At 53.8% G+C, this 11,733-nt stretch overlaps 1 protein-coding gene across 1 annotated transcript; it reads right to left on the bottom strand.

Annotated features, from left to right (window-relative positions):
* Positions 1-2,703: 2,703 nt before the first annotated feature.
* Positions 2,704-10,974, bottom strand: GALNT5 (polypeptide N-acetylgalactosaminyltransferase 5; the record flags this gene model as incomplete). The annotated part of the gene is made up of 9 exons (XM_084288933.1): positions 10,624-10,974; positions 9,646-9,765; positions 9,109-9,244; positions 8,614-8,733; positions 8,043-8,160; positions 7,169-7,492; positions 5,292-5,372; positions 4,623-4,784; positions 2,704-2,844 (listed from the first exon to the last, which is right to left on the bottom strand). The coding sequence occupies exons 1-9, from the start codon at positions 10,925-10,927 to the stop codon at positions 2,704-2,706; spliced, it is 1,506 nt and encodes a 501-aa protein (XP_084145059.1). The 5' UTR covers positions 10,928-10,974.
* Between the last annotated feature and the right edge of the window lie 759 nt (positions 10,975-11,733).

Here is an 11,733-nt window from a genome sequence, read left to right as displayed (position 1 = left end):
AGAAAATGGCTAAGACCCCAGGCGAAACAAAAACCTGAGGGTAAGGCTGGTGCCTGGATGAGTACAGCACGGGGAGGTGCACGCAGATGTCTGCAGGAGGAGCAGTGGGGTTCAGGTGGGAGATGGGGCAGCTGTAGCACAAAAGGCAGACATCCCTTGAGTTACCGTGTCTGTCCCTGTCAGTCTGCAGCATTGGCTCACGCTCCTGGAGGCAGCCAGCACACCACTCCCCGTGCTGTCAGGGCCATGCGTGGCAGGGACACTTGCTGTGCTGACTGTAGAGTCAGGCTCCAGCTGAGCGTGGCCTCCCACTGAAGCTTGGATGAGTTTTTTGCTTCTGTGGAAAGCAAATGTGATCATCTGAGAGCAATGACCTCCCTCTCCCGCTTGGCTTGGTGGCTGGAAAAGTAAAATGTAAACTCTGGGGATGCTGTGAAGGCCTCTTCTACAGACAGACCTCCTGCCAAACCCTCAGGGGAGCTGGAAAATGGAAATCAAGGGGCATGCAGCAGAGAGTGAGCAGTACTGAGCTGAATGCTCTCCCATGGGTGCTGCCACCCAGCCCACCCCAGGGCACAGCACAGAGCAGGGGCTGCTTCTGCCCAAAGCACGTCTGCGGCGAGCTGGAGCAGGAGCTGTGAGCAGCCAGGGGGAGAGCATGCTACAGGGCACCCAGGGGGACACAGAGCCTGGAAATGCTCCTGCTCCACATGGGGAAGTTTTGCACAGAAAACAGAGTGGGGATGGTGAGTAGGGTGACCAGCTCTGGGATGCTGTAACTGCAGGCCCAGAGTTGTTCTGAATACAATTCCTCCCCATTTTCACAGTGCTAGGTTAGGGGATGGGCAGGAACGTGCCCCATGCGCCTGTGAGCGTGCCAGAAAAATGCTCTCCTTCCTGCAAACCCGGCTGATGGGGAGATCTGGGTGTTTCTGGGTGTTGTGTAACAGCGCAGCCAAGTTCATGGCCAACGGTCCCCGAAGGCATGCTCAGGTCTGTAAGTAAAAGATACCAGCATGGAAGTGAGCATTTACACAACAGGGGATAAAAGTGCAAGTGACAAGCCTGGAGATGTGATGTGACCATGACATGAGAACACTCGCTGCCTATTCAGTGACAAATGATTGAATGTCAGCAAACAGCATTTAATGAAATTCATGCTCCTGATAAAACATGACTGCACAAACAACATCTGTGTAATTTTTCTGATAGTGACTGCAGGCGAGCAGCACCAAAGGAGGGAGATAAAATCAGGAAGACATTTGGAACAGGAGCCAATCGTGAAAATCTGTTAGGCCAGTCAATATTTTGGCAGACGCAGCCTGTCAAGTGCTGTCAGCATTGATCCTTGATGTGAGAGGTAACATTATGCTGGTGCCACTTGAAAAATCAAAGGAGAGATGTGAGTTGCTTTGTATCAGCCTGCAAATGCTGCATGGCGAAGGCTTGGCCATTGTGAGCAGCGGCGCCAGAGTCAGGGCAGTGCTCAGTCCTGCAGATCCCGAGGTGCAAAGCAGAAGGCCCGTCTTTGGAGAAGCCTGTTTGGTACCCGGCGACGCAGCACCACCTTCCTGTTGGTGACACTGCCGAGTGCGGGTGGCAGCTCCTCGTGGCGAGCCCCTGGGAGCTGTGTGACACGGGGCTGGCCATGTCCTTTCTGTGGCGCTGCAGCGTCACCTATCTCAGGGCTCATGACTTGTCACATCTGAATTTGCTCTCCTCTCTAATCCAGACTTTCAAAAACCGGGGTCAGCTTTTGGAGATGCAAGTTTCACAGTAAGAACAAAAGCTGCCTGTGACACCAAGTTCGGAGGGACTCGTGGTGTGCAGGGCCTGATAGCCTGGCCCAGCTGCACGAGGGCCGATGAGGGGCAATCTCCCCGGTGCCACACTCCCTGTGCGAGGCCCCCGTACCCTCACAGCCACCTGTGTGCCAGGAGAAGTGCCCACGGGCTGCCGTGGGTGCCTGTCCATCCTGATCACAGCCGGGTTACAAAGTGGAGTGGGTTACAAAGCGTCCTGCTGGGGGCTGCTGCCTGCCCCAGGTCTCACGGGGCCGCCTACACCCTCACCACGCAGGGTTGCGGGCAGGCAGCACTGCCCCAGCTGGCTATCGACCCACACTTGCCTCCTGTTATCAAGAACAGGCTTTTTCGATGCACAATCAATTCCTAAGCCAACTCTGATGCTTAACTGTCAGAGCAACAGGTCGTGCTGGGCAGGATCCTGCCACCAGGCCCAGCATGGGCACGTCGGATGGATTTTTGTAATGCATTGCTCAATAAGCTTCCATTTCCCCAGGCTGTTGAAAAACAAATGGCCCAATTTACTGTTTACAGACTAGAGAGCCCTGGAATTATTTCTGTTAGCTTATATTGTTGTCTGGAGGTAACTACTGAACGTGTGCTTAGAGTAGGAGGGGGGGGGGCTTCAGAAAATGTTTCCATTTAATAACACAGAAAAATTATTTGAGTTTTTGCCAAAGTGTCTCACAGTTGAAGGAAACCCACATTTCAAACGTCGTTAAACCAGATGTGCTACTCTTGGTATTTTGATCTCTCAATATGCCGGTTTAAATTACGGATTTCAATTACCATTTGGAAATGAACTTCCAGTTCTGTAATTGCTGTCACAAGTCCCGCAGATGCCATTGCTGAATTCACAAGATGAAAGCACGCTGCTTCTGGTTCGATTGTGTTCCCTTCAGTCTGCATAGTAATTGCCAAACTGCCACTTCTGATAAGGATTTGCGGAGTTGCAGGCGCTCACCCTCAGGGCCTGGAGAGACGGATCCACTTCCAGACAGGCGGGCGGCTGGAGGTGCTCTGAAACGAGGTGGTCTGCCTGCAGGGGAGAGGGGCGGGAGGTCCTTGGGCTCACGCAGCAAATGCTGTTTGAAGCCCAACAAAGCACGTTGCTCTGCTTTTCTACCGAGAGCTTGATTCTTTATGATATGCCTTTTTTCTTCTTTCTCCTGCATTTCCCTAACACGAGGTCTCTTTGCTGACTCAAAGGAATTTTGGGTGGGATCCAACACTTACACCTGTTGCTGAGCTAGGATTACACCATACCTTCTGTGCCTCGTGGCTTTTAGCTCCCTGGAAATTGAAGATTAGTTCTCTCCCCGTCCGAGTGGCAATTACCATGCAAAGGAAATCACTCCAGATGGTATTTGCAATATAGGGAAACGTATGTCAGGAGACGGATTTTTGTGTTTTGGAGTTTCTCTGCTAATGAACTCAAAGCACATTTACTGCAATGAAAAGGACGATAGGTAATTCAGCAGTGAACTTCAAATGCTGGGGTAGTAAATTGGATTAGGAAGGAATGAAGAGTTTGAGTGATATCAGTCCTTTTGGTTTTCACATCTGCTCATCTTTATCTACTTAACCCATGTGGCCAGCAAGGCAATATGATGAGTGCCGCTGAAGGTAAGGGATGCTCCATTTCACTGCCTAGCATTGCAATGGTTCTTACGATCATTCGGTTAATACCTAGACGGAATATTCCTGAAAGGACCAGTAAATTGTTGTGACACTGCCCTGCCACTTTGCTCACACAGGGACTGCCCCATGAACACCAGCACAGCGGTCAGCCAGCTCCCCAACTTGAGCTGAGTTAAGTGACCGTGTGGAGATGGTAAAACTGCGGCACATCAGAGCCTGGCACATTCCCTTGGCTCCTATTTCCAGCTGTGCCTTGCCCACCAGCCCAGGCAGGGCAGCAGCACTGGGTGTCTGGGGCTGCCCGCATCAACCCCTCCGGAGCAGCCAGGCTTTGGGGGGCACCACGGCTTTCCCCATGCTGGCCGGGACCTTCAGACAAGACTAATGTGAGCTCAGTCTGGAACAGGTGACAATGACTGACTGTGTACCTGTACTGCTGTCTGGACTCCTAAGTGGAGGACAATTTTCTTGTACTTTTCACAAAATATCGTGGCTTTTGTCAGCCTTGATGCTGCAGTGTTTTGGCTTCAAAAGAATTATCTTTTTAGACTGAAGAGGAATGGGATCTTGCCTACAGAACGAGTGTGCTACTTAACTACTACTCTTTTTCTTTCCTAAATTAAGTGTTGTAAAGTATGCCATTTTATAGCTTTTTAGGGAGAACGCCACTTACAGAAGGCTGACACAGATACAGCCATGACTTTCTGTCTTTTTGCAGTGCAGGTAATAAATGTAAGTACCCATTTTCTTCCTTTTCATAAATGTTTTCTGTTAGAAAAACAACACTGTGAACTGAATGCCGATCGATACCAAGTAATATCCATGTAAGTGCTATTGATCTCCTCTATGTAAAACCAGGACTTTCTGCTATTGTGCCACAAATGGCAAACCCCTGCTGGAGCGAGTGCCTCGGCATTGCAAGTTTCCATCTCGCCCTCTGGCCGGGCTGTGCAGCAGGATCTGGCTGCGGGTCGTGTTGAGTGGCAAAACCTACAGCAGAGCGCAGCTTTACAGCCAGGCGGTGAAAGGCCGTGCGGGCAGGGGACCGAAGAGGCTACCTTCACCTCTGGGTGAAAGCTTTGGGGACACCAGCGAGCCCACAGGCTCTGGGCCTCACGGTGGGCTCGTGCCTTTGCACATACACGTGATGGGACCGCCACTGCCAAGGCCACTTACCAGCTCTGGCCGGGCTGCCGCCAGGCTGCTGTGCTGCCAGGCCAGGCTGCTCTCCCAGCCTGTGCACGGCCGCAGCTCCAGTGTTCCCGTGGTGCCTGCTGGGGCGATGCACAGGTCTCCGTGCCGGAGCAGCCGCAGCCACGTGTAGTTGAATTTCTGGTCCTGTGGGAGGGATGGCAGGGAGCTGTCAGCCCGCGCCCCGCACTGCCCTGTCACAACCCACCCGTTCCATGCTCTCAGCACCCACCATGAGAACTGTGTCCCGGTAGAGGGCCCCTCAGGGACCGGCAGAGCTCAGGAGAGAGCTCGTGCCAGAGCAGCCCCAACCCGGCACGTGTGTGCCCCTTGGCAGTGCCTGCTACCCTCGGTGCACCGGGGTGAGTGCTCAGCGGGGCGCAGCTGGTGCTGCAGCAGCACACAGCACAGGTTTGGATGTAAGCGTCTGTCCCCATGCTCACGTGCAGGCTCATGGATCTATCTGACCCTCCTGCTAGTTCTGGGGCAGGGCGCTTGTGCCTGGCTACAGCCCCTGCAAGCAGAGGCAATTCCTGCCCCTCCACTTGGTGTGTCTGGGGCAGGAAGGACGGCAGGGTCGGCACCAGCCCTGCAGGCGAGGCAAGGTCAGTGTGGGGAGGTGCTACTGGGTGCTCAGTACGGGGTTATCCTTACCTCGTTGTTAACATCACACGTCTGAAAAGCTAGAGTGGTGTTTTCCACAGTGATGCATCTTGCTGTGGCTATGTTAACAAGCTAGAAAATAACCAAATGCAAATTTAGACACAAATTGTGAAGAAAGAGGAGAGGCTGTTACAATGCAGACACTGATTAATACTGTCAACGGAGCGAAGCAGAGGCATGGTGCCAGTCCTTGGTGGGATGTGTAAGTGCACACGTGCCCTGTTACACGTTTTTCTAGCATGAGAAGCCCAACACCATCCCTTTCTGGGAGCATCCACAGCTGGATGAGACGGGCTTTTCCCTGGGTTTCCTTTGGACACAGCCGGTGTTCCCGTTCTGCAGATCCCTGAGCACCAACTGCCCACCACGACCCCTGTCCTGCCACCACCCCAGGAAGGAGCGCGCCCCCCCTGGGGGCACCATCCCCCACCACCACCCTCCCACTGCTGCCACCCCCGGGACCTGCCTTCCCTCTTCCCCTGGCAGAAAGCAGAGGGATTTCTGCATTTAGTGCAGCACCTGACACGCTCACTGCCCCACCTGCCTGTTTGTCACCTAGGCTGCCTGCCCTGGCACCGTCACCCACGGGGGAACGCAGCTGTGGTTAGGCCAGTCCTGTCTTTGATTCCTTGCAAATGTAGACTGCTGAAGAATTTCTGAATTAATCCCAGTGGGTAAGTAGGCTATTCAGAAAAAAAGTTCTCAAATAAATTTGGTTAGAGTTCAGCACAGCTGGAATTTGCAGAGCTAGCTGAAAAACAGATTTTCTGCCCTATTAAATTTTGAGAATGAAGATAAAAGAACCATTCAGGTGGCCTGAATCAGGACAAAGCAAGGCACCGTTGTGAACATTTTCGTGAACACAGAACTGAAAAGTGGAGGTTTTGCTCCTGTTGAAACAAAGGTCTCTATGCACGGTCTAACTGCACTGCACAGATTTGACATAAGGTTTTATTGCTCTGAGTGAAAGAGCTGAAAAAGTTGATGTTTTCCAAAAATTCTTTTTTTTTTTTTTTTGATGCTCTCAAGATTATCACTACTAATCCTTTTTTTAAAAAAGTCACCTAAGCTGGTGTTTCACAGAAACCTTCGTTCTAACTCAGATGGTGTTTCCGAAGAGAAAGCAGAGGGACACAGCCTGGGGCCAGGTACCCGCAGGCAGTGCTCAGCACGTGTCCTGCTGCGGGAGGCACCGAGGCTGGGGGCACGCTGGGATGGACAGAGGCCTCTGAAGGGATGAGCTGCTCATAACCCGCTGACGTGCCCGACCCCAGGGGGTTCCTACGCCTTTTCCATGAGCAGTGAGAGCTCACGCTGTGCTTGCAGAGCCACCGCCCCGCGCCTTCATGGCACACTGCAGCACAGCCTCGTCCAGCAGGCAGCCTGGCTGGGCTGCGAGGGATGCCCGTGAGTGGGAGCCTGCACGTTACGCCCTTGGCCTGCAGACAACCTTGAAGCGTGGCCAAAGGGCTGCTGTGCTTTCCCTGGCTCCCAGAGCAGCCTGCAGAGAGGTTTGAGGCTGTGTGCCTTGGCAGGGAGGCAGGGGACAGGCAGTGCTTGTTCCCAGTGCCTCAGCCGTGCCAGCCCCGTGGTCACCAGGTCCTGGCCACCTCCTCTCTGCGAGAGCCTCTCCTGCGGCTGCACTCAGAGACACGGGGTGGGCAGGGAAGGCAGCAAGCCCTTCGGTTTTGAATCCTGGCATCACTGCAATTTGTCTTATAAACCAGATGTTTAACCACCGTGACAGGCTGGGTACTCAAAAGTGCTACCACACGCCAGGCATACAGAGACGGGCGTACCGGGATGCTGCCGCAGCTCTAGCTGCAAGCACTTTGACGTGAGGAACAGCAAGCGGTTTGGGTACGTACCAGCCCGCTGGCTTTCACCAGGGGAGCCTCCAGGTCGGGGTAGATGTTCTCCAGGTACCACCTGAAACTTCGGCACTGAAGCTTCTTTCGCAGCGCGATTTGCTGGGTCAGGTCGCCCACGTCCAGGCGTCTCAGGACCAGGTGGTACGCGTGGCCGTAGAACAGCTCCTTGTACTCGTCCAGCCAGACCTCTGCGACACGGGCCAAGTTCCTCTCCACCGTTCTTATCCGATCTTTCGGGAAGGAGTAAGGGTTGTCATTCCTGAAAATATGCCCAACTCTGGAGCACGGAATAATCTCAATCTCTCCTCCGCACATCCAGACCTGAGGAGCAGAGGTTGCTTTGAGAGAAACACGGGCTAGGGTTGTGCTCTGGCTTTGCGCACGCCAGGAGAGAAGCAGCGAGGGGGGCAGCAGGGGGCTCGCTGGGCTGTGCCCTGCCAGGAGGGACAGGGCCCCCCGAGCACCCAAACCAGGCATATGGCAGCTTGGAGAAGAGGAGACTGAGGGGTGACGTTCATATTTATAAATATTTAAAGGACGAGTGTCAGAAGATGGAGCCAGGCCCTTCTCAGTGACACCCATGACAGGACAAAGGGAAGTGGGTGCAAGGTGGAACATAGGAGTTTCTGCTTAATATGAGACAAAACTTTTTCACAGTGAGGGTGACAGAGCACTGGAACAGGCTGCCCAGGGGGGCTGTGGAGTCTCCTTCTCTGGAGACACTCAAAACCCTTCCTGTGTGACCTGACCTCGCTGTTCCCACTCCGGCAGGGGGGCTGCACTAGGTGATCTTTCAAGGTCCCTCCCAGTCCCTAACACTCTGTGACTCTGTGATTCTGAGATACAGGACAGGCTGCCGAGAGCAACGTACCTTGAATGAAATCTCCATATTTTCACCTCCCCAAACATCCAGTCCTGAGTCATATGTTCCCAGCTCGAAGAAATACTTCTTGTCGATGGAAAACAGGCCACCCGCCATCACCGGGCACCTGGGAACAGACGAGCAAGGTGGCACATCAGTCGGTCACAAAATACCCATCCTTTTCACCTTGCTTCTACACAGGAATCATCACGAAAATGTCAGTTACTGAATGCTCGGGGATGGTGCCCAAATGTGCGCTTACAGCATGGACCATAGGATTTGTCCCCTCAGTGCCCACTGACAAATGCGAGATTAAAAGATGGTGTTTTGGAGTGGGGATGGGAGGGAAACAGGGTGGCACGGCACGCAAAGGTACGTCCTGGCAGCACCACGATGCACCCACGGGGCTGCAGGAGCAGGAAACACTTGGTGGGCTTTGGTGAGGTGAGGTGATCTGTGCTGGGCCACCGCATCCATCGTCCTTACCAGCAAAACGCTCAGCCTGGAAGGAGCCTCTGTAGCTAAATCAGTGACAGCAGAATGGGCTGGTTCACAAACCTCTCCGATTCACTTTCTTTACCTTATTATATCAGTTTCCTTGATTTTGTTTTTCTCAATGACCTCTTGTGGAATCTGCCTCCATCCAAAATTCATCGGCCAAGTAAAAATCCCACGTTGAAAGTTATCCACGGTCATGTAGCTAAACACAGAAGAGATGGAGATGACTAATTCTGAGTCACATTCCTGATTGAAATGTCACACTTAATGAGCAAAGAGGAATATCTGCACATAATTAAAACAAGATTCTAACAAATTTCATCAGGAATCCTGCCTGAATTCATGAAAAAGTGAAAAGGTGTGTGCAGTAAATGAAGTGGCCATGGCTGCTGCTAATGTTAATTTGATTGTGTGGAAGTCACCTATATTGCATATCCCCTGTGAGAGACTGTGGAAGGCTGATTAGAAGGGTTGTACGTATGTCTTTTTAAAAGTAACATTTTTATGGCCAGGGTAAGAGGTTTTCTCAGGGCAATGGGTTGGAATCTCTGGGTTTCCCAGTGCTGTGAAGTGTTACCTCATGTCCTTGTCGCTGATGACCTCGATAACGGGGCAGGCCACCTTGGCGCGGCTCAGGCGGACCCTCTCCAGCAGTGGCTCCAGCCACCCCACATTGCACTCCACGTGCGAGTCCAGGAACGTCAGGACATCGCCTGTGGGCAGAAGCCACGGGCACCATCAGGCTCTCACATCCCGGGCACCCCACGGGCTGACGGTGCCACAGCCCCACACCCCGGCACTTCCCAAAATTTCTCTGGGAAGCAGAGCTACAGCGCGGGGAGCTGGAGATTCGGATGGATGCTTGCTGACACCTTCAGGTGCCAGACAGCCGGGTTTGGTACACCAAGATGCCCTCCTCCCAGCCACCTGTGAGCCACCAGCCCCTCAGCTCTGCAGCCTGGAGCCGCTTGGGCAGGGCTGTAGCACGGTGTCTGCTCAGCACGGTGTCTGCAGAGCACTTCTGCTCAGCACGGTGTTCAGCTGCCCAACACGTGAGCTCAGCGAGGGCAGCCAAGAGGAGCTCCTGCAGGTGTGTGGCCGGGCTTCTCCTTACCTTTGGCAACCTGTGCTCCTGCCAGCCTGGCCCGTATCAGACCGTGCCTCTCTTTGAGATGCAGGATCTTCACTTTTGGGAACCGTGACATGTATGCGTCGAGCTTCTCCTTGAGGTACTCTGTGGAGAAGGAGAGAATGAGGCTGCACGGGGCGCAGCTGTTTGCCAGCCACAGGCTTTGAAAGGCTCCACGGGCAAAGCATTTGCAGGGGGTCGCTGCTGCTGCCATTAGGTGACAGCAGCGTAGAGTACGGCTCCCCGTAACCCACTTGTGCTAGCGAGGTTTCTGCTGCTTCATTGGCTCATGAGCAGACACAAGGGGAAGCCAGGAGGAAAGTGAAGAGGAAAACTGCAGAGACACTTTGGAGGAGATGGTATGGACATGTTTAACGATTATTTAAAAAATGAGCAAGCAGAGCCCTTTTCCTTCTCTCACACCTATTGCCTTGTTGCATTAGGGGCTCTTTTGGAAAACGTTTTTATGTGCTGCCATGAGCCTTGCTGTCGAGACAGCACCTTTGCTGAAGAACCAGCAGCAGAAAAATTACATCGTTTTAAAAGCTGTAAGGGCTGAAGACAGCAGGAAGCCAAAGTATTACAAAGCAGAGGTTTGATATGATGTGAAATGTCTGTGACTACACAGGCGAAGTCACTGTGCAGACAGGGCCAGATCCTGAACGCTTTTATCATAACCACTCCTGTGTCCGAGCAACCCTGGACGTGTGCGCCTGCCACCAGCACTGAAACCCATGTGCACCCATCTGGAAACTGCGCAGAGAAGGGTGAGAACATCTTTATGAACGCATGTGCCCTTAAGCCAGGACACCTCATGAGCGTGCAGGCTGCGTAAGCACTTCAATACATGGAAAGAAGGAAATGCGATTTCTTCCTGCAACTCAGAATTGAATTACAGAGAACAAATTGTATTTGAGCCTCAAGTTATATTAGTTTCATAAAGGCAGAAGCAGCTTCGCCTACCTTTCGTGCTGAAGTCGTCCACCAGAATGATCTCCTCGACCAGGTGGGGAGGCGAGCGGCTGAGGACGCTGTGGACGGAGCGCAGGAGGGTGGACCACACCTCGTCCACGAAGCACATGATGATGGTGGTGGTCGGCAGGTCGTCATGGACCCGCTGCTCCGAGCACCTGCAACGGCAGCACTGCTGCTGTGCCCTGACTGCCTCCGGCTGAGAGCAGGGGGCAGCCCTGCGGGGACGGGATGCACCCACCCTTCCTTTCCAACAGGGACCTCTCTTTTCCACCCCACCCCCAGGAGACAACATCTCCTCCCCACGAGCAATGGGAGGGTGCTGGAGAGCGAGGCCGGTCCCAGCTCTGCACCCTGCTCTTGGGGACACCTGCGGGGAAAGGAGCCTTGTGCACAGGGTGCCCTCCTGTGATGCTCTGAGCTCCTGCAGGCGTGGGACCCTGGGCTTCAGGAGGTTGCCTTGTCTGGGAAAAGTCAGCAGCACGCTCAGAGTGCAGGGAACGGCCATTTCCATGAGGGGCCACCCGGCCGGGCAACCTGTGGAGCCGGCAGATGGTGAGGAAGGGTCTCCCAGCCCAACCTCCGCACCTAACTGCCATGCAGGATGGGAAGACACCCAAAAATCCAGCTCTTGTGTACCACTATTGGCAGGTCCGCTCCCCCAGCACCCTGCGTCTCACAGCCCAGCACCCACACCTCCCCAGGGACACCCAGCGCCACCGGCCATGCCCCAGCCCTGCCCAGGGGCTCCGAGCAGCACCCACGTCCCCACAAACCGCCCGCAGCCTGGGCCAAGGGAGCGATAACATCTTTTCCCTGCCTGTGAGTTTGTCATTTTCTTCTGTGACAGCCCAAAACGTAACGGCTGGGTCAGGCCTGTGTCTGCAGTGTTTGAACAAAAGGTCGATGAGCAGCTTTTCTCATCGCTATTTGCAATTCATGCACCACTTTGCTGCCTGCCCGCGGGGAGCTGCGCTCCTGCAGCAATCCATCTCCGAGGGCATCTCGAGGCGCCCGGGATGCCTCAAGGAAGAGCTGCGGGCCCCCAAACGCGCCACTTTATCCAGAACATTCATGACGCACTGGGACTTGCTTTCTCTC

Source organism: Netta rufina, assembly GCF_964035555.1.
Source record: "Netta rufina genome assembly, chromosome: 6".
Taxonomy (NCBI): domain Eukaryota; kingdom Metazoa; phylum Chordata; class Aves; order Anseriformes; family Anatidae; genus Netta; species Netta rufina.
This window is presented reverse-complemented; position numbering and strand designations above follow the sequence as displayed.